Source organism: Bos grunniens, chromosome 13 (assembly GCF_055505025.1).
Source record: "Bos grunniens cultivar Pamir isolate PY7600 chromosome 13, Bosgru_T2T1.0, whole genome shotgun sequence".
Taxonomy (NCBI): domain Eukaryota; kingdom Metazoa; phylum Chordata; class Mammalia; order Artiodactyla; family Bovidae; genus Bos; species Bos grunniens.
This window is the reverse complement of record NC_141177.1, coordinates 24,588,893-24,615,217: the sequence shown is the minus strand read 5'-3', so window position 1 is coordinate 24,615,217 and position 26,325 is coordinate 24,588,893. Positions and strand designations below refer to the sequence as shown.

Genomic DNA, 26,325 nt, shown 5'->3' with positions numbered 1-26,325 from the left:
TTCTTAACCACTGGACTGCCAGGGGAGTCCTAGGGGTGTCTTTTTTTTTTTATCGTCTCCCCAGCTAAGAGGTTGGCAGTGGTTCCTGGCATGAGGGAAGAGAGTGTGGCTGAGTGGCGAAGTATTCAGACCAGCTGTGTGGCTATAGACAAGCAACTTTACCACTCTGAGCCTCAGTGACCTCATCTGTAAAATGGACACAATGCATGTGCTTACTTCTATAAGAATTTGAGGAAATGTGTATGTGTAACATGTGATGTTGCATTCAGGCCAGTGGGAGGGCTTTGAGACTGGTGACCATCTACCTCCCATCATTAAGATGGCTACTATCAGAACAGATCATTAGAAAATAAGTGTTGGTGAGAGAACGTGGAAAAATTAGGACACTTGCGTGCTGTTGGTGCCTGCGAGAGTGCTCAATCACTGAGTCGTGTCCTACTCTGCGACGTGTAGACTGTAGCCCACTAGGCTGCTCCATCCATGGGATTCCTCAGGCAAGAATACTGGAGTGGGTTGCCAATACCTCCTCTGGGGGGAATCTTCCTGACCCATGGATGGAACCGATGTCTCCTACATCTCCTGTGTTGCAGATGGATTCTTTACTGCTGAGCCACGGGGGGAGCCCTGCATTTTTACCACAATTAAAAATAAAAATTAAAAAATGATGGCTCTTACCTAGGTTGGGGTTTGAGTGGGTGTCAGAGTTACAATCCAAGTGAGCTTTTATCAGTTTCTCTCCTCTAGCTCTCTCCTCTAGTCTCTCTCCTCTCTCTCAACAGGGCTCTCTCCCTCATATTGGGCAGTCAAGAAGTTCTTGTAGAATGAGTACACTGGGGGGTAAGGAGACATTGAAATATTTTTGTGGCAGGGTTTATCATTTTAGACTTTTACACGATATTGCTTTTCACTATGTTTAGGACCGTCTCCTCTCTTCTTCTGTAAGAGCAGCAGAGTGTATTAACGCTCATGTTATTAAGAGAGCATTTTCCTGTAATGTCGTTGCTATGCCTGTTCACTTCTCTAGAACTCCCGATTTATGGTATGCCTCTGGCGGCTTTTTCAAGCTCCTTAATCTTACCATGTAAATCTTGGAATGAATGAAGAGCCATCATCGAATTTCACATCCTTGAAGCTGCAGGGCCGTAGATCACTAGGTGACAGCAGCCTTGGTAACATCAGCTCCAGTGAATTCTGGCGTGTGCCAGAATCTTCCGAATGGATCATATCCCCCTAGGACAGGAAGGAGATGGGGTTGAAAGCTCCAGAGTGAAATCGGCTTGGCGGGTGGGGATACTGGGCCAGGGGATCCTCAGCAGTCAGGGGTCTTTGAAAACTCAGCTCTAGTTTCTGGTTATATTGTGGACTTTGGTTGGTTCTGCTGGTTCTCAGAGCCTCTTGAAAGGGATTCAAGGGTCTGCCCCTGGCCCGTAACTGGAGCTGTGTGGTCCAGACTGAGCTCCTGAGCGAGGAACAGACTTCTGATGCTGGACTTACAGTTTTTACTTGGAAAGTGTTCCTTTGCTTGTACAGTTCTGGGTCCCCTCTCATAGATTAGCAGCATCTTAGGCAACAGTGAAAGGATCGCACAGTCTGGAAAGTTAACTAAGCTTTTTCTAAAAACCATAAAGTTTTTGGAAGGAGCAGCTGGGCCATTAACATGATTACTACTGTTTATCAAGTTTTCCTAGCCCTGGCCAGGAGAGCTGCTCGAGGAGGGAGTGGAGGCAGCCTTGTATGGGCGGACCGTCCCCCCTCCCCGCTCCACGATGCAAATGTCTCTCGTGTGCAGCTGGCCACAGTCTTGCTCTTTTTGCCTTTTCTGCATGGCTGTCTTGACCATGACCATTGCCTGGTGTCTCTGAGCAGCTGATGACCAAATCCCGTGAATGGTCACCCTGCCCCTGTTATCTGAGTCTGGCCACAGGCTGGTTGTCTTATCTTGCCTGTCTCTAGTCTTGCTTCTTCCCCTGGACTGAGTTCTTCTCATAGCTGTGTTCTCCATTTCTCATACCGTAATGGTCCGAGTCCACTACATCTTTCTCTTGTGTGTGCCTTTCTCCCACAAAATGTGATCCATAAATGCAATTCAATAGTCCCCAGTTGAACTCTCAAAACTCCAGTCAACTTTCCCGCTTGGATTTCCTGCAGGTCACCTCGAGTTTAACCTGTCTGCCTCCACATGTGCTTTCTTCCTTCCCGCTTCATCTGTGGGGTTCTTCCTCCCGGTTACATCCACTGCTGGCATCACTGCACTCCAGGCAGTCCAGGCTAACATGCGGGGACCCTTCTCCATGCCCCTTTCTTCAAAATGCTTACCTTTGACCAATCTTTGATTTCTGTGCATTCCCAGCCCTGCTTCAAGGTGTTTACCCCATAGAACTGTGTTCACCAAAAAGCAAGAATGTCAATCATGGCCCCAGTTGTGATGGTCCCAAGGTGGAAACTACCCAGATGCCTATCGAAAAGTCAGCTGTGGCCTGTCCATTCAGTGACAGCCAGTACAGCAGCTGAATGAGTGACTTGCTGCTCCACGTAGCCACAAAGAGGGTGGGGGGCACACATGGTTGATTGAAGGACGTGGACTCTGGTGGGGAAACCCCAAGTGGGAAAAGTGAGTCTGTGTTGTCGGGTGTTTGCATGGCGGTCACCTTTGGAGACAAGTGAGGGTCTGGTATTAGGGAGGGGCCCTGCAGGGGTGTCTTTGGCGCTAGTCATGAATGTGCTGTGTTGTGCTCTGGGGGCGTTTGCGTTGAGAAAATTCAAAGAACTTCATGAACACTTAGGGTCTGTGTGCTTTACTGCATGTATGCTATTTTAAAAAATTGTTGACTAAGACTAGCCGAGAATTACACGAAGATTAATATATTGAATCCAGTAGACTAATGGAGCCCTACTAGGCATCAGGCTGTGCGGGACAGTGGAGGTTCAGGATCGAGACAGTCACTGCCCCTGGCCCCAGAGCTGGTCAGGGGGTCAGCTTGTACTTGTACATTATCCACGTCTGAAGAAAGCAGCTTTCACAGTGGATGGCCACCTGGACACCCCCACTGTTACCTGGACATGTTTCTTGCCCATCCATTTCCAGCTGTGTATATAATTGGTCAGGTTTTACAGGCAAGGAGATCCAACCAGTCCATTCTGAAGGAGATCAGCCCTGGGATTTCTTTGGAAGGAATGATGCTAAAGCTGAAACTCCAGTACTTTGGCCACCTCGTGTGAAGAGTTGACTCATTGGAAAAGATTCTGATGTTGGGAGGGATTGGGGGCAGGAGGAGAAGGGGACGACAGAGGATGAGATGGCTGGATGGCATCACTGACTCGATGGACATGAGTCTGAGTGAACTTCAGGAGTTGGTGATGGACAGGGAGGCCTGGCGTGCTGCGATTCATGGGGTCGCAAAGAGTCGGACACGACTGAGCGACTGATCTGATCTGATCTGCGGGTGGCTCAGATGGTAAAGAATCTGCCTGCAATGCAGGAGACCCTGGTTAGATCCCTGGGTCAGGAAGATCCTCTGGAGGAGAAAATGGCAACCCACTCCAGTATTCTTGCCTGGAGAATCCCATGGACAGAGGAGTCTGGAAGCTATAGCCCATGCGGTCGCGAAGAGTCGGACATGACTGAGTGGCTAACGCTATACTATATATAATTGGGCTCGGTTGTTTTGCTCAGAACTGCCTTGGTTGCAAAGGACAGCCACCTGACTCTAATTAATTTACCAGAGTCTTATTGGAAGGATCTCCATGGGACTCACAAATTAGAAGGACTGAAACCTTGAACTTCAGGAAGTGTGGGGACCACTAGGCCAGGGGATTGAACCTGGAAGGCATACCCCTCAATTCTGAGCTCTGTCCTCCCCATCCAGAATCTTCTTTCTCACAGATCAGCTTTCTCTGTGAGGCAGTGTCAATGAGTGTCTGCCCAGGACATTGCATCCTTAGGGTTCAAGGCAGAGAAAACAAACAGGACTCTTTCCCACCAGGTACCAGTAAATAAAAGAAATCCTGTGTTTGGCCCAGTGAAGGGCTCATTCTCTCCCATCCCCCAACTCTGGAGAAGGGGGTCATGGGACAAGATGGCGGCTCCCTTGGGACCATGTGGCTTGATTGGAAGAACCATGAAGAGGCTCTCCAAGAGAAAGAGATGGTATGGATGTGGCACCTTCCGGTGACATCACAGTGAGCTGTGTCCCGGCACGAAATGATCCTCTAGGGAGCAGGAGAAATACTGTATCTTCTATATTTTTTCTCACACGTATAAGGACGTCTACACATTCTATCCCTTCTTCAGCAGATCTTCCTGACCCAGGAATCAAACCGGGGTTTCCTGCATTGCAGGCGGATTCTTTACCTACTGAGCTATGAGGGAAGCCCCATAAGGATGTATAGTATCTGTTTATCTTTGTGTATTATTATGTATTGATGATGCGTGGTGTGCTTGGTCGCTCAGTTGTGTCTGACTCTTTGTGACCCCAGGGACTGTAGCCCGCCAGGCTCCTCTGTCCATGGGATTCTTCAGGCAAGAGTACTGGAGCGGGTTGCCATTTTCTCCTCCAGGGGATCTTCCCGACCCAGGGATCAAACCCAGGTCTATTCTATTCTGAATACTTCCACTTAGGTACCTGTAAATGTTGCTGCCCTCTGCAAGTCAGCAATGTGAACTGCATTTGTTTATCGTAATCCACGTGTGCAGAGGACACTAATTTAGCAAGGGGCACACTTGTATGTTTTGTGTGACTATAATGGGAGGATGCTGAGAGGAGGCACCCCAGATGCTGAGAGGAGGCACCCCAGATGCTGAGAGGTGGCACCCCAGGTACTAAGAGGAGGAACCCCAGGTGCTGAGAGGAGGCACCCCAGATGCTGAGAGGAGGAACCCCAGATGCTGAGAGGAGGAACCCCAGATGCTGAGAGGTGACACCCCAGATGCTGAGAGGAGGCACCCCAGATGCTGAGAGGTGGCACCCCAGGTGCTGAGAGGAGGAACCCCAGACGTGGAGAGGAGGCAAGACACTCCTGACTGATGCTTGGGGATCAGGTTTGACCTGAATGTGGGGCAGAGGTCTTGGCTGACGTGGCAGAAGGTCAAGAGAGGAGACACCCAGCTGAGGGGCCTCCTGTTGTTCTACCCTTTATTGACACCCTCCAGCTCAGAATTTCCCCTCCCAGGGCCAATTTTGGGGTAATTATTTCAGGCTTTTATCAAAGAAGGACAGTAGAATTAATTGGCTTTGGGGACCGTCATGAGGCTGGTTACTGTCAGGATGGTTTTTCCATAATCCACTTTCTTTGGACTTATCTTTCTCAGGGATTTGGATCCTTTTAATCCTTTGAAGGTGAAAGTTTTATGTTCATGGGTGTGAGCTCTCTCAGTCAGTGGTGTTTTGGAATACAAGGGGCTGTGGGAGGAAAAAAACTGGATTCCTAGGTTCTGGGTCTCCTTAGGTAGCTTTTCTTAATGAACTCAGGGACATATCAACTCTGGACATTTATTTTAACTCAAGTCTTGGGTCATCAACTACAGTGATTTAACAACAGAGTGTAAAGACACAATTTTCTCCCTCAAAGTTTCTCCCTCCCTAATAGTTTAGTGGTGACTGTTAAACTGTCTTGATCCCTGAGGTTGAAATTGTGTAGATTTCACACTGTGGAGTGGTTTCTATATAAAATGGAAAGCTTGAGAAGGTAAGATTTGGGATTTGGTTTGAACTTTGAATTAGTCACTGCTCTTCTTTTAAGAAATGACTATTCTGACTTTGATACATCACCAGATTCTCTGGGTTTCAGGAAGAACAGAATAATGTCATGGTTCATGCCTCTCATTGTCTTAAAATAATTAATGAAAGAAATTCACTTAGAAAGTCATCCCAAGGATCCTAAAGAAGTTTAGTTGGACAATTTATTCAAAAGAAGTCTTATAACCCTGATATCTTAACTGTCTTAGCAGTTAAAATACGTTTTATTTTGCACATAAAAAAAGTTGTATATACACCTGCTGCAGCAAACCGTATTTGTGATTATATGTCTAAGTTTTCTTTCTTCATTGCCTGTGATTTAAGTGATTGTACCTGTGTTAATATCATGCTTATTCAAACATTTCTTTTCCATTTGATCTATTGTAATTTTTTTCAAATAATGCTATCGTAGCTGAACTATGTAAATACTTGCATGCACAGTTTATTTCTCTTATGTGATTGTTTCTCTTGAGAGGCTCTGTAACTATGACAAATGCAGTTATTTTCCATTTGGCTGGCTCTGCCCTAAACGCCACCTCCTGTGATCTTCCCTATGAGAAAAGGCCAGTGTTAACCCTGGAGGAAGGGGCACACACACTGGTCAAGTAACTTGGCTAAGACCTCAACTGGCACAACTTACTTAGTCTCAGGCCGCCTGGCTCCTGGGAGTATAAAGGTTAAGAGTGTGGGTTTCAGAGTTCAGCCACTCACCTAACTTGTGATCTTGGGCAAGTTACCTGGCCTCCTTGAGCCTCAGTTTCCTCATCTGTAAAATGGGGCTAGATCCTGCCTCCATGTTCTATCACGTGATGGCCAAGAGTGCTCAGTGTGAGACCCACCACAGAGCACACAATGGGCAAACATACATTTTTGTACTTCTGGGTTCCTTAGCTGTCTTCATTTGTAAACTGGGGGTCCACACCCCCACTCTCGGCTTGGCCTGGCCCGGAACAGGCAGTCATCACCAGGGGTTGCCAGTTATGGGCAGGTCTCTAGCAAGCATAGGCATGATGCTTGGACTCTGAGCTGGAGAGTGAAACCCAGTCACTAATGAGCTCTTGGTACCCATGTGTGTTTCCTTCCCTTCCCAGTGGAACATGACAAAGAGTTCTTCCACCCGCGCTACCACCACCGGGAGTTCCGGTTTGATCTCTCCAAGATCCCAGAAGGGGAGGCCGTGACTGCAGCTGAGTTCCGCATTTACAAGGACTACATCCGGGAACACTTCCACAATGAGACATTCCGGATCAGTGTCTACCAGGTGTTGCAAGAGCACCTGGGCAGGTGGGTACCATCCTGGGGCCTGGGCGGGGTCCTGAGCTCCTCCTGAGAGGAGGCAGCGGCAGAGGATGAGGCACGGTCTGTCGTGGCTACTTCCCATGTTATTGTTATTCAGTCACTCAGTCGTGTCTGACTCTTTGCGACTCCGTGGCCTGCAGCACGTCAGGCTTCTCTGTCCTTTACTATCTCTTGGAGATTGCTCAGACTCATATCCGTTGAGTCCGTGATGCCATCCAACCATCTTGTCCTTTCTTGCCCCCTTCTCCTCCTGCCCTTGATCTTTCCCACCATCAAGGTCTTTTCTAATGCTTCAACTCTTCACATCAGGTGGCCAAAGTATTAGAGCTTCAGCATCAGTTCTTCCAAGGGATATTCAGGATTGATTTCCTTTTGGATTGACTGAGGGAGCACCAACCACATGCCAGGCTGTTTATCTTTTTTAGAGAAAGTGTATGGTGTAGGTTGGGCATCCCTGGTGGCTCAGTGGTAAAGAATCCACCTGCCAATGCAGGAGATGTGGGTTCAGTCCCTGGATCAGGAAGATCCCCTGGAGAAGGAAATGGCAACCCACTCCCATGTTCTTTCCTGGGAAATCCCATGGACAGAGGAGTCTGGTGGGCTAGAGTCCATGGGATTACAAAGAATCAGACACAACTTAGTGTCTAAACAACAACAATGGTGTATGTCACCATTTCTTAAAACTATCACCATCAGCAGGTTGGGTTAGGAATAGGGACAGCCAGGGGAGCCTGCGGTTGTGTGGCCCCCTATGGATATTTATGGGTCATCTGTCTGGGTCAGTGTGTCTTTAGGGGGATGAAGAAGAGGAAGAAGCATTTTTGACAGTCTGCCTATCTCCCACGCATCACTGAAACCCAACACGTGATGTAAGGCCACCAATGAAAGTGGCTGTTTGTAATGAAATGTTTAGGGGATAAAAATCCACAAATGAAAAATAAACAGGCAGAGAACTCTTAGCCTTCCAAGAATCTTGAGGTCAGGAACCGGAAGCTTCTGTTGAAAGACTTTAATTTCTTGAGACCTTTTAGTTTTGTTTCAAAGTCCTCCAAGGGGTGAGAAGGTTAAGAGAATGAGCTGGAACATTTCCCTAACAGGGACATTCTGAAGTCCGGAGGTGGACGCGACCTAGGTCGTGCTACCCAGTGGCTGAGTGTTCGGACATCTTGGGATGTCAGACCTTCCCCTCCCTACCACTCATCGTAATTAATGGAAGGAAGACAGTGTGGGTGCCTCCTTTCTGCTGGACTGTCCTGGCCTCTTCAGTGGGAAAGGGAACCTGTTAGCACATTTGGCTTGGCAAGCCCTGTCACTTGGGGGGTCATCTTAAATACTAGAAAACCAAGTTTTTCTTGAGTGTTTCCAGTGTTTTGCCTTAGTTAACTGTCTCTGCCCACAGTTTCTTGAGTTCTTTCAAATCAGCAAGTATATTTGTGCATTTAAATATTTTTACAAATGGTTTCTCATCATGCAGTGTCTCCTGCACCTACATCTGTTGCTAAACCTTGATGATCTTGACAGTGAACCTTGTCGATCCTTTCACATCGCTACCCGGGGGTATCCTTGTTCTTCTCATCACCATGCATCTCCCATCGTGCGGGCTGTGCTGGAGGGTATTTAGCCAATTGTCTGTGTGCACACGCTGAGCTCTCAATTTTTATGAATTATAAACAGCATGGGCTGTGTGGCCAACACTTGTCTATCAGTCAGATACAGTTCTAGAAACAGAATTGTGGGGTCGAGGGCCCACACGTCAGTAACTCTGATAGATTTGGCTGAACTGTTCTCTTTGGAGGTTCTGTCAGTTTATACTCCCACCAGCCACATAGAGGAAGCCTGTGGCCCTTATGGGCTCCCGAACATGGTCTTATCAAACCGTTCTGATCTTTGTTACTCTGTCTGATGGGTGACAAATGGCAGCTCAGTGTGGACTATATCTACATTTTAGGGTCCCCACTTGTCTGCACTTTCCTATACTGTCCCCCTGCTGGAGAGGACGACAGACCCTTCCGGCGGGGAGAGACTGTGTGTGTGGTTCTGGGCAGGCAGCGACAGCCTTGTCATTCACCTCGAAATCTTGCTGAAGGCCCTCAGAAGCCCCAGTTAACCCTGGCAGGCTGGACCCTGGCTCCCAGACCCAATTACAACAAGAAGCATTGAGTTCTTTCCCCAAGGGTGACATATGTCTGCTCTATGCTCTCACAAAGCTCCTGGGGCTCTTGAACAAGAGCATATGTTTGACTGTTTTTTTTAGTGAAGGCTGATGTACTGGGGGCCAGGCAGGTACCCAGAGGCTATTGGTTAATGGCACTTGATCAGTCCACTTGTACAAACTTCGAGCCCAGCTCACGCTCTGGGCTTTCTGGCAGGCTCCCCAAACCTGCCTCAGAAACCTCCATCAAGAGGTTTAACCTCAGGAATGTGGCTGCCCCAACTGGGTTTGGCTGAGCAGGACTGAGATGGTTGATTGGTGTCGCCTGGGTGGCTCTTCCTCCAAGATCTCCAGGCAGGAATGTGCTCCCCCTCCCTGGCCGGGTCGTTGGGGTCAGCTGGGATGCTGCTGATGTGGGTGGAGCTTGTTTCAGGACTGGAGCGTCCTCAGGCACTGCCCCTGATGTGAGGAGCACCCCAACTAGCACCCCAAGCACCTGCGGGGCTTTCTCCCTCCCGTCCATGTGCTGGGAAGAGCAGCAGAGACTCAGTGATGGCAAGAGGGGGCTGGTGGGCACGAGCTTCCCCCACAGGACACAGAGGCCACTGCATTTGGAGAGATCCATGGGGGTCCAGCCATTCACTTATTCAACCACCTCTGTTAAACCACTGGGATAAACCAGCCCAGCTCATGGGGGCAGGGACCTTGTCTCAAAGCTGGGCAATTTTTTATTTTCAATTTTTTTTTTTTGATGTGGGTGATTTTTTTTTTAAGTCTTTATTGAACTTGTTACAATATTGCTTCTGTTTTATGCTTTGTTTTGTTTTGGCTATGAGTCATGTGGGATCTTAACTCCCAGAGCAGGGACTGAACTGTCACCCTCTGCGTTGGAAGGCGAAGTCTTAGCCACTGGACCACGAGGGAAGTTCCCATCGGGCATTTTTAAATGCCCTCCCAAAGCGCCACACATGGGGTGGCTGGGAACAATAGAAATGTGCTCTCTCACAGAGCTGGGGGCCGGAAGTCTGAAATCCGGGTGGCAGCAGGGCTGTGCTCCCTCTAACATCTGCAGGAACGGATCCTTCCTTTCTCTTCCAGCTTCTGGAAGAGGCTGGCCCTTGACTGCATCCCTGGCTCTCAGCCGCGCTGCTCTGGTCTCTGCCTCTGTTGTCACACGGCTCTGCGTGCTCTCTGCATGCCTCTCCTCCTCTGATAAAGAGACCAGTCATCTTGGCTTAGGGGCTGCCCTGCTCCAGCACGACTTCATTACTTACCTAATTACATTTGTAAAGACCCTAATTCCAAAGAAGGTCCCAATCAGAGGTCCCCGCGGTAGGACTGGAGTGTATGTTTGTAGGAGATGCAGTTCCATCCATAACAGGGTGAAGAAGATGGGCAATCAACAACTTAGCAAATAAGTAGACCCACTGGCCTGATAAGGCGATTGGTGTTCCTAGACGGCTTGTTGAGCTGGGGATGTTTGAATGACTAGAAGGATCTGAAATGGGGTGAGGAGACAGTGTCTCAGTGTCTGTAGGGGCCACTGTCTTGAGGTAGAGACAAGCAAGCGTGGGTTGTTGGAAGGACACGAGGGAGGCAGTGATGCTGGGGTGGGGCGGGCCGCCAGGTCCTCGCTTAGATGAAACACCAGCCTCTGGCTTCTGTGGTGGTTGCCGGCAGCTCCTCGTCTTTCTGCCTGTGTCAACCTGCTGTCTTCGTGGGCACCTGGTTCCGTCGTAGTTTGAAGTGGCCACCTCCTCACCCCTGCCTGAGATCCGTGGGGTGAATCCAGAGGCCCAGGAAAGAGAGAAGGCCTGAGTCACTGTGGTTGGAAGAGGAATGGGCAGGACAGCTGTCAGTGGCTCTGTGGCCAGCGTGGCAGGTCGTCTTGGGGGTGCTCAGCCCAGCTCTGCGTTCCTGCCTCGGGGCCTCTGGGCTTTGCTGGGAGACCGAGTTCCCCATCAGCAGGCATTTGAGCACCTGCTGTGTGTTGGGTAGTGGTGGATGTGACCGGACCCCAGTCCCTGCCCCTCGAGGAGGTGACATTCAGACAGAGGAGGCGACATAGGATGATACGGCAGGTGCAAAGCATAATGTAGAGCAGGGAGTGGACAGAGGCAGCCAGTGGGCAGGAGGGGCTGCTTGCCTTAGACTTCCAAACTTCTTATCCATAGTACTTGAAAGAAAGAAGCAAGGCCCTCATTCTCTAAAAGTTAAAAGGTTAAACAATTTTTTCAAAAAATTATTCTTTTTTTCTGGGTGGGTTTTGTTTTTGAATCCAGAATCAAAACGATCCTATGACATAAATTCCTCAGCTAGGACAGTCCAGCTCTTTAAAGTGTAGATTTGGGGACTTCCCTGGCAGTCCAGTGGTTAAGACTGTGCTTCCACACCCACTGTGCAGCGTGGGTTCCAGCCCTGATTGGGGAACTAAGATCCTGCATGCTGCAAGGCATGGCCAAACAAAGAAAAAAAACAACCAGAGTATAGATTCAAATCCCGACACTCTGTACCAGTGTGGCCTTGGGAAGTAGTAACCCCTCAGAGGCTCAGCCTCCTCCTCTGTACAGTGGGGATAATAACTGAACCTACCTCCCAGGCTTGTGGTGAGGATAAAGGGAGTTGACAAATTTACTTTGAACATAGTAAGTGCTCAGTGAAGGTTTAGCAGATATTAGAAGCATCACCATGACTGTCAGCGTCGTCACCATCCTCACCACCATCACCACTACCATCCTCACCTTCATCGCTGGGAATGCAGAGACCTGCTTCGGAAAATGAAGGACTCTGGGTTTTGGGGGTGGGACTGCCTTTACCATCTATGCTAAATCCCTTAATTCTGCAGTATCTGATGGGGATGTAGGCCTGAGCTTGCTTGGAGGTGGAGCCCTAGTTTGCATTTCCCCAACCTGGGTCATGCATCCTCTTCAAGCTGAAGGCCTTTGGCTGATCTGACCCTGAGAGAAGCCCTGTTCCCACCCCCACCGCCTCACCGTGTAGCTGTCTGCTCCCTCTGCTAAGGGAGTCGTGGCCTCCCCGACACCGACCGCCCAGCTGTGTGGAGCTTGGAGCTGGGACATCTGGCGAGGCTCTGCCTGAGCTCCAGGAAAGCCCTCGGGGTGCTGGGGATTAGCCGGCTTTGGGTCGGCCTCAGCGTCTCTCCCCCTGTGGCAGCCACTTTCCACAGAGTCCTCTTGATCTCTTGGAATCCAGATTAAATTCCGATAATGAGCCGAGCTGGAGGCCTTCCATGGCCCTCGGGCTCAGCTTGCAGCTGGAGAAGCGTGTTGGGGCCGCCCTTGGCCTGCTGTGGGGGAAGTGGGGGCTGAGAAGCAGGTCTGGGGAAGGTGGCCTTGGCTTCAGTGGCCTTGCTGGGGAAGAGGTGTGGCGGGAGGTGCTAAGGGATTAGAGTCTTGCCCTCCTTTTCTGAACGCTGGACCAGGGGCTGGGCAGTGGGGCTCGGCTTTCAGGAGCTGGTGCCACTTCTGTCCCTTTTGGCTCTAGCTTTGGTTCCAACTCAGGGTGAAGGTGTTGGTCCCAAAAGCTCATGGGTTTCATTTGTGGAACTTGGACATTTTCCAGCCTCCCCCTTTTCCTCCCCTCTCCTTGTGGGTCCACGCTTTGTCCCTGCAGATCTGCCCCACCTGTAGGAGATGCAGCTGGTCAGTGAGACACCCTGGTGGCAGCCGGCCAGCAGAACCCCCTCGTGGGGACTCCGTCACTGCCAAAGTCAAGATGAAGCTGGCAGCAGGATAAAAAATGTCCCTCTGTGTGTCTCAGGGACTTTGGCTGCCGGGAGGGTGACCTCAGAGGGACACGGTGAAAATGCAGGTTCCAAGTCAGATGGCTGGAGTGCAGCCTGAGCTTCTGTGTGTCTGACAAGCTCCCGGGGAAGCGATGCACAGAACTGGGAGGGGAACTGCTGGGGGAGAGGACATCCCACTATGGGGAGCAGGGGGCAGGGGGTGTTGTGGGCACAGCATTGCAGTCTCCATGCCCTGGGGCAGCCCTAGGGCAGTGGGTCATCAGACCCTTCCCAAGTCTGTCGTGTCAGGACTTGGTAATGAGACTGCTCGTTATGTTCTTATCTGACTTCAGTCACTGCGAGCAGTGGACAGAGGGACATGGTCGCATTGCAGGGCACTTCACGTTCATTGAGGACCTTGGAGATGACCCTTCAGAGACTTGATATCCCCATTTCCCAGGTGTAGCGACTGGCTTAGAGAGGGGAGGTTATTTACCTGAGACCCCACAGTTCCAACAGGGCAGAGCTGGGACTCAGCCTCAGGTCTCTTGGATTCCAGGGCTTGAGTTCTCGGTCACAGCAGCACCTTGGAGGAAAGAGGCTCAAACAGGGTGACTCCCAGTTCCCGGCTGTGGTCCTGACCCTTGGCTGTTCATTAGAATCACCTGCATAACCAGGCCTCCCAGGCAGCTCAATGGTAAAGAATCCGCCTGCCAATGCAGGAGACGCAGGTTCAATCCCTGGGTGAAGAAGATCCCCTGGAGGAGGAAATGGCAACTCAATCCAGTATTTTTGCCTGGAAAATTCCATGAACAGAGGAGCCCTGTCCAAGGGGTCGCAAAGTATGTACATACTCAGTACACGACTGAGGTTTGGGGTACGGCTAGGCATCAGGATTTTTTAAACTCCCAGGTGTAGCCCAAACTGAGAACAGTTGTCTGAGCTCTCTCTTCTCCCTCCTCTGTGGGCCGTCACACATGCCCAGGAGAGCAAGGGGGAGAGATTTCTTCTAGCCCAGGCCCCTGGACTCCTCTTGGCTCGGTCTCTCAGAGAAGACTGTCTCCTTCCCAGAGGACTGAGCCCGAGTGTGGACCAGGCCCTGACTGACTGACTGCTCCGTGGCACAGGGGCAGGGGCAGGCTGAATGGAGAGGTCCTGCTGGGCGCTGCTTGTAGAGGTTTCCGGGAGCTCCTGAAGTATTCTTGCTCCCACAGAGGGCCTACGTGCCTGGTTCTGCGTCTCCTGGCTTTCACCTCGCACCACAGTACCTCCGCCCCAGGGTGTGAGCTCTGGTTTTGAGCTGTTTTCTTGGGAGTTGCTGGTTCAGCTTCCCAGAGGGCAAAGAGGGAGCACTGGCTGTCCAGGCATGGCTGAAATGTCCTAGAAAGTCAGGGGACAGCAGCCTGGTCCAGGGCACCCAGGCACTCCTGGCCACCTTCCTCCAGGGCCTCTTCCGAATCCCAGCTCAGAGCAGCTTCAGCAGGACTCAGGGGCCCTTGGGGTCTACTCACGTGCCCAGAGGGATTGCACTGGAAAAAAAACCTGCATCCAGCAGTTCCCCCACTGAGTGGAACAAGCTGTGTCGGGCTCAAGCTGTGCTGGTCAAGTCGCAGCTGGCCTGCCTTGCTCTGCAGCCCGGGACCACTTGTCTGTTGGCCCCCTGTCCTGTGGACCAGGGCCAATGTGGGCCTTGGTGCCTTTTAAAGCCTTTGTGCCTTCCATTTCCTTTTGTAACTCATCCCCAAACTGGCTTCACAGGGCAAGACACAAGTCAGTGGTGGCAAATTCTCTGCGTCGAGTGCTTCCAAGTTGCCCTCTCTAAGTCTTCACGACATCCTCAGGATGTCTTATTTTCCCATTTTGTGGATGGGGTCACTGGGGCACAGAGAGGTCAGATGACCTTCCCGAGGCCACACACTAAAGGTGAAATTCAAAACCAGGCATCAAGTAAAATTTCAAATGCTGGGTCCACCCCCGTCCCCCAACCCCCTCCACCTCAGAATTCTGATGTAACAAGTCTGAGTATCCCCAGAGTGGACTTGTTCCTTGTTCTTTCCTGCTTCTTTGAGGATCTGAGGGACCTTGTGGGAGTCCTATCATCCATTCAGTGCGGGTGGAGACTCCTGCCCTGCCTCCTCTCCCAGGACAATGCTTTACTGGTGTCGGATTCCGCAGAGTGAGCAGGTGGCAGCTGAGACACCTTTCTGGGAGAGAAGATTCTAAATAGAGATGCTGAGGAGACTTTATAAGGAGTTGCTTCTCTGCCCTGTTCCTGTCACTGCATGGATTGAATGCTTAATGAATGCAAAGGTCAAGGTGATCAAGTGTCCCATGAGGCAGCCCCTTGCAGACCCACCTCATAGAAAGGGCCACTTCTTTACATCTTGTTCGTTTGGCTGATGTCTTCCGAATTCGCGATGTAATCTGCACGCTCCGGTTTGGGTAACACCTCTGCGAACTGAGGGAAGAGGTGTCTGTCTTTGCCTGACGGTGACGATGACAAAGCTGACGCTCAGGGCACGCAGTGTGCTGTCACTGTCCTTCCCAAGCCCCCGAGGCGGGTACCACCATTCACCCCATTTTGCAGGCAAGGGAACTGAGGCACAGTAGCGGGTTAGGGATTAAGGAAAGGACGTTTGTATCTGTCCCCGATCATATCTGTTTTTCCTCCTTGGCTGGTGGATACACACATCCCTTTCTCTTCATGGCAATCCTAGGAATTGGGTAATGGGAGGGAAACATTTTCTGCACAAGGGAACTGAGGTTGAGAAGACAGAAGAGCTGCCCTGCTTGTCTCAGAAATGCTGTGTGGACAGTCAGTAAAGACCAAGGGCTTGGGATCCACATGGACTCGAGTGGCTCGTGAGCCCCCATGAGCCTCATCAGCGAAGATCTGAGTGGGAGCGTGGAGACCATCATGGTGACCCAGAAGCAGAGCCAGGGACGAACTCTCCATGAGGACAGGCGTCTGGTGCGCTTTGCTCACTGTTCCATCTTGTGTGCCTGGAACCTGGCATACAGTAGGTGCTCAGTGAGACACATAAGCATGAATGGAGCTAGAGGGATCTAGCCTCCTAGCCGTGGGCTTCCTGAATGGACTGACGGTAGCAGCGTCTTTCACGAGGAGTCTTAGCACCAGACGTAGTGGCTGGCACAAGGCTATGTGAAACAGGTACCTGCTGGTGCCCCTCTCTCACTTCCCGAGCATCCAGCCTTGGGCCCGTCCATCCTCGCAAACCTTCCAATGTGTTCTCTCTTCCAGAACTGAAACCCGAGAACACCTCTCTTGCAATCTTTCTTCAGCATCTGAGCCCAATTTCCAAAAAGTGAAAATTGCGCATAATTATAATACTTTTCGATCCCAGGGAAGTTTCCCTCTGATGATTATAATTATATTATTTTGAGTTTGTGTGCCAGTGGGTACCCAAGGGTGGGTTGGTTCTTGTTTGCAAGTAGGGGACATGTCAGCCTGTATGCCCTGGCCCTGGGTTCCCTATGCTGGAATGAATTTTGGAAGAATGGGCTTCAGTATTGGGGGCTGGCTGTATAACTTGATCCCGGTGCTTTAATTCCAAAAGCACTTCATACTTGGACCTCTGCTCGTCCATAGGAGTCTGTTTTTCCAAATGTATTAACATCTGTGTTTCATATCAGGGCCTGTAATTGCTTTAGCCTTTTTGGCAGGAGACAGAGAGAATTAATATTTTTCAATTTGGTCATGAGCAGTCATCTGTAGCTGGGAAGAAAAGTGCCTGTTCAGATGTGAACTCAGTAAGGATGGGAAATGCAGGCTCACCAGGAAGGGGATGTTTTAAAGGAGTCAACCATGACTAAGGAAGCCCTTGGTTATTTCAAGTTCAGGGTGGAAGTTGGCACTTGGGTAAATGCTCAGCATGCTTCCAAACATTGGCTCCTCCTTTGTCTTCCAATTGCCAGCCTGCAACAGCACCATTTTCTTCTTTTCCCTCGATAGTACCCAGGTCTTTGGGCATTTGGGGGCAATTGGAGGAGTGGATCTTCCCTGGTGGTCCAGTGGTTAAGACTTTGCCCTCCACTGCAGGGGTATGGTTCGATCCCTGGTCAGGGAGCTAAGATCCCCCATATGTACGCATGTGTGCTAAGTTGCTTCAGTCATGTGTGACTCTTTGTGACCCGGGGGACTGTAGCCTGACATGCTCCTTTGTCCTGAATTTCCCAGTCAGGAATACTGGAGTGGGTTGCCATGTCCTCCTTCAGGGGATCTTCCCCATCCAAGGACTGATCCTGTGTCTTCTTGTCTCTCCTGCACTGGCAGATGGATTCTTTACCATTGAGCCACCTGGGAAGCCCAATGACATTCATGAGTTTGGTGCATTTGCTATATTGAAGGAACCAATGTTGACGCATTATTATTATGAACTGAAGTCAATAATTGACCCAGGTTTTCTTGTTTTTTTCTCAGTGTCCTTCTTCCGCTCTACGACATTACATGACATTTGGTCGTCACGTCTGCTTGGGCACCTCTTGCCTGTGGGTTTCTTATACCTTGCTTTTTCCTGGTGACAATGACAATCAACCAGCTTTAGACAGAGCACTTAGTCATAATCCTCTGCTACTGTTGCTCATCTGTCTCAACCTGACCTCTTTCAAAATCCAACTCGACACCCGCATCCTCCAAATCTGCACGCAGGTGGTCAAGATCGCCAGGTCCTCAGCCTGTGGCCTCTGGGGCCTTCGACCATTGCACCCCTGGTGCCTGACACACATCCTGTGGTTCCTCTTCTTGAGTGAAAACTAGATGGTGAGAGCCTTTAAGGGGGTAGGACTTTAAATTTTGGGGGCTCTTCCTCAGAGCCTAGTTAGGGACTTTTAAAGATGACACTTGGGTCCGAAAGCAGATGTCTCATTTCCCCTTAATGCTGTGGGTGAGGGATTTGGGCTCAACCTTTGGCTCCAGGGTTGGGTCCACAGGCCAGGGGAATAGGGGTGCGGGGTGGTTTGTGAGTCAGGTTTTCAGGTGGGACAAGCATTCGAAGGAGCAGCTCCCAGAGAAGCCAGTCCTTGTCGAAGGAAGAAGAATGGAGTGTCTCCTTGGAGAGCGTCTTCCAGCAGAGCCCCTGGAGAACGTCTCCCAGCATTACACATGCAGGGGGGGCTTCCCTCACAGCTCAGCTGGTAAAGAATCTACCTGCCATGCAGGAGACCCTGGTGCAATTCCTGGGTTGGGAAGATCTCCTGGAGAAGGGAAAGGCTACCCACTCCAGTATTCTTGGGCTTCCCCTTGTAGCTCAGCTGGTAAAGAATCTGTCTGCAATGTGGGAGCCCTGGGTTCGATCCCTGGGTTGGGAAGATACCCTGGAGAAGGGAAAGGCTACCCACTGCAGTATTCTGGCCTGGAGAATTTCATAGACTGTACAGTCCGTGGGGTCACAAAGAGTCGGACATGACTGAGTGACTTTCACACATGCAGGGCTCGCGGCACATCCCTCCTTCTTCCTAGGAGAAGAATCCATGAGGTCTGTAGTCTTGATTCCTGTAAGAGGGACCACCCACCAGCTTCCCCTTCATCCCTGGGTCTTCTCTCCAAGGTCCCACGCCCACAGGCGCCCCCTATAGATCATCACGGGGATGGAGTCCCTGGCTGCCCAGGATGGGCACTCCTGCTGTGTTGACCTCGCCAGCTGTGACCTGGGACAAGGCCTCCTCCCTGTGATGGCTGGCTGGAGCCGCAGTCTAGATGCTTCTGCTCGGCACCGCCCTCTCCTGCCCTGGGGCTTTCTCTGACCCCCGGATGCAGGCAACCCACTGCAGAGTCAAGCCCCCGGAGCATCCGTCCATCGCAGGTGGGCAACGGCAAGTGGATGTTGACTCCAGCCTCCTCATGCCCCAGGAAGTACCACGCAGAGCTGTGTTCAGACAGCGTCCGGGGGCGCCTGGCGGATGTGAGCCCCAGATGCCCACAGCTTCATGTTTTGACCTCTTTCCATCCCTGCCTTACTTCCCACCCCCTTCCTGGTGGTTCCTGGGGTCACTTCTCAGACAAACCACTTGCATTCAAGCCTTTGACTCAGGATCTTCTCCTGAAAGAAAGAAAGTGAAGTCACTCAGTCGTGTCTGACTCTTTGTGACCCCACAGATTATAGCCTACCAGGCTCCTCTGTCCATGGGATTTTCCAGACAAGCATACTGGAGTGGGTTGCCATTTCCTTCTCCAGGGGATCTTCCTGACCCAGGGATCGAACCCGGATCTCCCCCATTGCAGGCAGACACTTTACCGTTTATCTTCTCCTAGGGGAGGGACAAAATATAACAGAGGACAAGTGTGCCCACCTGGTAGGGCTGGCAGGGGTACAGTGGCATAAGGCACATGTGATGCTTGGCACAGGGGTGTGTCCTCAGCCTGCCCGCTCCCTGTCACCTCTCAGCACCCCTCCCTGCTCTGCATCGCGATCTGGTCTTTGTTTTTGAAAACCTGGACTGTGGTCCTCACAACACTTGCTCTGTCTGCAAACTCCATTGCTGAGTTCATTTCCTTTTTCCCAGCTTCACTTAACTTTTTTTGCGTCTGGGTTTGGAATCTTAAAACAGCCTGTGGTTCTTTTTTTTGGGGGGGAAAAAATAGGTAGGAAAGATGACCCAACATGAGTGTGTTTGTTTATTCCTTGAGTGTGTGCGTGAAGGAGGCTGAATTTACCTTGTGCTATTTCGGGCTGGAGCTGGAGGCTGGAGGAAATGGAGCAACTGGGGAAAGTCTCGAAAGATGAGTCTCCCATGCTCGGCGTCTCGCCCACCCGCCCCCGGGATGCCAGACGCAGGCAGCTGCCTGGCGCGTGGGATTTCCCGTCTCAGAGCTCCACAACGTGCCCCACAAGGCCTGGTTGTTCTGGGAGCACCCAGGGGCCTTTATGTCTCACCTCTGAGCTCTGAAATACCCAGCATGGCTCACTTCTCAGTGTTTGGTTTCTGTAGGGACCATACCCAGGGTGAACAGAATTCCAGACCACCAGTTTTCTGGGAATTCTGTGGCCCAAACCCTGGAATCTTAAGTAAGCAGGAACAAGAGTTGGGTCCCAAAGTAAACTGGAGGTTGACTTTCTTTCTAGTCGAGGTCCCCTGCCTGTCTATGTCCTCTGGGTTTCTCCTGACAACATGCAGATCAAGGAGCTAATCTTGACCGAGGGCTGAGGACACAGAAGTGGAGGAGGTGAAGCCTAGGCGGCCAGGCAGCCTCCAACTGGGATGGGCTGGGGGTGATTTGGCCACCCTGTGACTACCCAGGCAGGCCCTGTGCAAGGTGGGGGACGTGGAGGTGCCTGGGCACGGACCAGCCTGTGTTACCAGGCAGCCTGGTGCCCCTGAGCTGGAAGAAGACTCCCAGTGGGTATGGAGTGGATGGTGGCCCGAGGCCCAGCGAGGTGGAGGTAAATCCGTCTCTGGAGGCACCTGTGTGGGTGTGCACTCAGTTGCTCAGTCGTGTCTGACTCTTTGCGACCCCACGGACTATAGCCCACCAGGCTCCTCTGTCCATGGAATTTCCAACACAAGAATACTGGAGTGAGTTGCCACTTCCTCCTTCAGGGGATCTTCCCGACCCAGGAATCAAACCCATGTCTCCTTCACTGCAGGCAGATTCTTTACCGCTTTGCCACCAGAGAAGCCCAGAGGCACTTGAATCGTTAGAAAGAACGCTCACTCTTCCTTTTTTTGGGTAACATAAAACTACAGAAAGTGACACCAGAAAACCTCCTTGCCTGAAACGAAACTCCAGTTAGCAGCACCTTCATTCAAAGGTCTTTGAAACCTACTGTGTGCTGTGTTGGTTGCTAGATCCTGGGACTCCAACAGAGGTAAGCAAAGCAGGACTGGTTCCTGCCACCGAGGAGCTTACAGTGTGTTGGGGTGAGAGGAAAACCTGAGAACCATACAAGCACATTTCAGCTCCAACCTGAGTGCCGCAAAGGAGAGGCTGTGAGGCTGGAAGAGGATGCGCCCATCAGGCAGGGGCTTCCCTGGGGGGTTGCAGGGTGTCCAGGTGTGACAGAGGTAAAAGGACAGGGAACAGTGTTCCAGGCAGTGGGAACAGCATGGACCATGGCCTGGAGTGGGCGGAATCTGGCCCAGATGAAAGCTTGAAAGGAGGCTGGGGTGGCTGGAGCCCTGGGGGGCAGACAGAAGAACAGTGGGGTGGCAAGAGGTGTTGGAGAGGGAGGGGGACCAGACCCCCCCAGAGCCTATAGGAAGGGTGATAAAATGCCCCCCTGTGCCCACCTGGAGTTAACAGTGCCTCCTTTTTCTCCCCAGTGTTTCCCAGTTTGGACCAGCAGTTACAGCCTCTCCTTTTTTTATGAAACACTGGGGAATTTGGCTTTCTTATTCTAAGAGCTAATAAAGGGCTTAGAGCAGGGCGGTGATCTGTTCAGAATGGAGGTTCTGAAGGCCCAGCAGGGCTGCTGGGACGGAAGCAGGGAGGGGCCAGAAGGGTGGAAAGAAGATGCTGAGCTTCCTCTAGGTGGCTGCTCTCCCTCCACCCCAGGAGCTCTGTGAGCTGCCCTGAACCTCACTCTCCTTCCTGTGAAAGGGACAACAGGACTTGCCTCTTAGGTATCATGGGGTTCAATGGGCCATTTCCATGCCAGGCCTGTTCTAAGACTGCTGCCTCTCAGAGGGGCAGAACGATGTGGTTGTGAGTGAGCCCTGCTGTATCCTGGAGCCTTGAGCCTTCAGCTCCATGCAGGCATCTCAACTGAACTCAGTTAATGCATCCTTAGAATAGTGCTCATTGCTATCTCCACTTTACAAACAGAAGAGCCTTCCCAAGATCACTCTGCTGTGATTTGATTTCAACTTTCCTAGGACCCAAAGCCTTACTTCACAATTCTACATCCCTGACCTCCTCAGAGTATGATCTACCCTGGGGAGAATCTTGAGCTCCACTTAGACCTCCTGGCTGTTTTCTCCAGCTGGTAGCTGCATCCCATTTTTAGTTCCAGTCCTCATCGCTCTCCACTGCCGGCCCCCATGATCTGCATGTGTACATAAGTTCAGAGCCTCTGTAATCACTCTTCATGGCCAGAGGAGACAGTGCTTTGCAGCAGGATCTCTCAGTTCAGTCACTCAGTCATGTCCAACTCTTTGCCACCCCATGGACTGTAGTGTGCCAGGCTTCCCTGTCCATCACCAAATCCCAGAGCTTTTTCAAACTCATGTTCATTGAGTTGATGATGCCATCCAACCATCTCATCCTCTGTCATCCCCTTCTCCTCCCACCTTCAATCTTTCCCAGCATCAGGGTCTTTTCCAATGACTCAGTTCTTCCCATCAGGTCGCCAAAGTATTGGAGTTTCAGCTTCAGCATCAGTCCTTCCAATGAATGTTCAGGACTGGTTTCCTTTAGGATGGACTGGTTTGATCTCCTTGCAGTCCAAGGGACTCTCAAGAGTCTCCTCCAACACCACAGTTCAAAACCATCAATTCTTCAGTGCTCAGCTTTCTTTATAGTCCAAAGAACTATATATAGTTTCTTTATAGTCCAAAGAACTATATATAGTTTCTTTATAGTCCAGGATCTCTCAGAACCTCTCAAGAGCTGATGTGCATCGTGAAATCTCTTAGTGCCTTCTGGTGCTTGTTCTTGGTGCTTTCTGGTCTTATTTGAATACAGAACTTTGTGGTCTTCAACCTGTTGATTTTCCTCTCTTAATACTTTATTTGTAGGAGACTGTTTCTGAGAGTTTGGCAAACTGCAACCCTTCCTCTTGCACACGGGGCAACGGAGACCCAGACCTTAATGGCTGCTGATCTGTGTCCTGACTTTGATAACATAGGCCTCTTGGGCTCTGGGAAGGAGTGTCCTTCACCCTCCTGTGAATGCCCTGGTAGGTGGATGGGGAAGGGAAGAGAGGAGGGAGACAGAGACAGATAGACAGACAGTCCTGGGGGTGGCGAAGCTGTGGGCTGGTGACTCGTGCTCTGGCTGTGGGAGGATATTGTGCTTTAGTGTGTGTATTTTTCCACCTTTCTCCCCCAAATGACTTAATTTTAGGCTTCCTGGATAGGCGCAGCCTTAAGAAAAAAAAGTGTTTAAAAAAAGCCTTAGACCTCCCTGACTTCATCTTCCCGTCCTGGGGTCACCAGGGACTGTCTGGGTGACTTGGAAGAGAGATGGGGCATTCCCTGAAGCCCAGTGGGGTGCTGGGATCTGGGCTGGGTCCTCCCCTGCCCAGAGGGGCACTCCCAGGACCGAGAGCCTCAGGGCAGCCACGCCCCACTTCCTCTGTGGGCTCCTTTGATCTCCTTCCGCGCTTCCCTGCAGGGCTGATGTTTGCCGGCAGACTCCAGGTGCATGGTGGCGGGGCTGCTGCCTTCCCAGCCTGACTCATCCTTAGCAGCGCCATCGCCTGCTCCCCCTCCGTGACATCGAATTAGTCTGGGAAAGCTCTGGCCTCTCCATCGCTTACTGCCTTCTGAGGAGTGTTCACGAGGCCCAGAAACCATTTACAACATGTAGGGTTTTAAAAGTAAAATGTCCAGCCCTGCAGTTTCCCAAAGAGCCACAGGGTGAGGGTGAGGGTGAGGGTCAGAGCAGGGCTGAGGGAGAGTCTGTGTGCTGTGCTTAGTGCTCAGCCATGTCTGACTCTTTGTGAACCCTATGGACTGTAGCCTGCCAGGCTCCTCTGTCCTTGGGGTTCTCCAGACAAGAATACTGGAGTGGGGATCTTCCCAACCCAAGGATCAAAGCTGAGTTTCCTGCATCGGCAGGTGGATTCTTTACCACTGAGCCACCTGGGAAGCCCTATGGAGAGTCTACCCAAAGCCAATTATTTCCATTCCCTGCTTAAAACTTGCCAGCCGCCCAGCTCTCCCAGCATCGGAACCTTCCCGTGGCTGGAGGCTGCCGTGCAGGTTCGTGCCACCACCCGCCCCTGTGCTCACCGAGCTCCCACAGCCCCTCCACGGTTGCCTCTCTCATGAGATTTTGCACATTCTGTTCCCTCTGTTGGAACACGCTTCCTTCCCTGAGCTTCATCAGCCCTGCTCACCTTTCTGGCCTCCCTCAGGAGACACTTTTCAAGGAATGACCTCCCTGGACAGCCTCACCCCTCGAATCTGATGCTTTCCTTTGTCTTGCTCACCCTGAGGGTCCTTCCTCAGGGTTTACTTGTCCTCAGGTGAGATGCACTCACAGTCCCTGGACCATAGCTCTCGCTCCTCCCTGCAGAGCCCAGGGGCCAGAGGAATCCTCAGGCTTCCCATCCTGCCAGTTTCAGGCTTGTGTTCCCAGGAGCTAAGTGTGTGCAAAGTGTTAATGATTTCTCTGAGGCCCTGGGTGGAGTGGTTGGCATCTTGCATCCTGCGTGGGGCTCTACTGCTCCAGGAATGGGTCGTGGGCAAAGGCCCTCCTTGAGATCACAGTCTCTAAATAGTCTCTAAGGAACCACAGGGCAGGAAAAAAAAAAAAAAAAGGCAGGGAAGGGGTGGAAAGAAAAGGACTTTCCACCTTCCCACGCTGGAGATTTTAAAATATCCACTTTTCTGTCATAGTAGGACTTTCCAGAGGGAGGTGGGTTGAGATGCTGGAAACTGGGTCAGGTGATGGCATGGGCTTCTCCTGCTTCCCGCTGTGGGTTAGATTTCAGGTACTCTCCTGGGTGTCCCTGGGAGGGGGAGCCTGCAAGCCCCAGCAGTACTCTGACCCCAGTGAAAAGTGAGTGTTAGGTATGCAGTTGTTTCAGACTCTTTACCACCCCAGGGACCATAGCCCACGAGGCTCCTCTGTCCATGGAATTCTCCAGGCAAGAATACTGGAGTGGATTGCCATTCTCTTCTCCAGGGGATCTTCCTGACGCGGGAATCGAACTAATATCTCCTGTATTACAATCAGACTCTTTGCCATCTGAGCCACCAGGGAAGCCCACTCTGTCCCCAGGCCGGCGGTTAAATATTGACAGCCCTCCCCGCCACAGAGTTGGGATCACTGGTGGTTTGTGTCTCACACAGAGCAAGGATTTGGGGGAGCCTGGGTTTCGGGAGGGGAGAAATCTGCTTTTGGGGTCTTCTGGTGTTTCTTTCATTGGTAGGTTAAATTAGTTCACCAGCCCGGCTGCCCCTATGAGCCTGGAGGAGTGGGCAGAACTGTCCCCACACCAAAGAGGAGGTGAAGCCAGGCCAGCCACCGTGCCGGGGTTTGCTCCACTGACCCAGTAAAACATGGAAATACGCAAACTCGTACTGTCTCACTTCTTTGAGAAACAGATGGTGCTTGGTGACTTGAGCCAACGTTGATGTGTGTGTAGCGGAGAGAAACACCCTTCAGAAGGAACTGTTGCTGCAGCTCCGGAGTATTTGTGTTTAGGTTCCCCACGTGTAGGTGTGCCAGCTTAGAAAAAGTTGTTAGCATCATGACACTGTGCTCTATATTTTGAACTTAGGTTGGCTTTATTCACTTTTTAAAATATGGCTTCACTGAGATATAATTCACATACCATCATCCAGTCAACCTCGTAAAACGTATTATTCATTAGTTTTTAGTATATTCAGAGTTGTGCTGTTTAAGGGGCTTCCCTGGTGGTTCAGTAGTAGGAGACACAGGTGATGCTAGTTCGATCCCTGGGTCAGGAAGATTCCCTGGAGTAGGAAATGGCAACCCACTCCAGTGTTCTTGCCTGGAGAATTCTTGGACAGAGGAACCTGGGGGGCTACAGCCCATGAGGTTGCAAAGAGCTGGACAGGACTTAGTGACTAAACAACAACAGCAGTGGCTAATGATGTTGACCCTCTGTCTGTGTGTTCCCTGGCCATTTGTGTATCTTTAAAGAAATGTCTATTCAAATTGGCCTTCTCCACCTTTGGAATCATGCTAGCTTTACAATATAGCTTCTCAATTTGCCTCTTGTGTTTTCTTGACCAGTTTTTATAAGAAGCAATTTTCTCTTAATAATTTGGTGAATTTGGTAAAAATACAGTATCAAAGCATCTGGGTGTGGATTGGGGAAGGTGTTTTACTCCTATGTCAATTCACTAGTACATATTTAGTAACTTGACTCAAATTTTCTATTTCTTTTTTCTTAACCAATGTTAGCATATTGTATTTTCCCAGAAATTTGCAAATTACACATCCTGTTTATGACACCTTCTTACTTAATACCATATATCCCCGTTGTCAACAAGTACATGCTTTGATGGAGCTGTGAAGCAGTGGGGTGTGCTCTCTGTTTTCACTCGTCTGTCCCTCTCAGTAGATTAAGGTTAGTTGTCCATTTTTCTGTTCTGAACAGTGTGACTGTTGTTTGGGTTCTATCTCTGTGGTGAACAAGCCACCCACAATGCGGTGGCTAGAACAACAATCGTTTAATTGCTCAGGAATTTGGGCAGGGCTCAGCCGGGCAGTTTTTCTACTATTGGTAGCGTCTGTTGTA

At 50.9% G+C, this 26,325-nt stretch overlaps 1 protein-coding gene across 1 annotated transcript in view; it reads left to right on the top strand.

Annotated features, from left to right (window-relative positions):
* Window positions 1-26,325, top strand: part of BMP7 (bone morphogenetic protein 7) — an 85,295-nt gene that overhangs the window by 26,493 nt on the left and 32,477 nt on the right. The window contains exon 2 of the mRNA XM_086330901.1: window positions 6,827-7,019. Within this exon, the coding sequence (XP_086187027.1) occupies window positions 6,827-7,019 (193 nt within the window). The remainder of the gene's footprint in view (window positions 1-6,826; window positions 7,020-26,325) is intronic.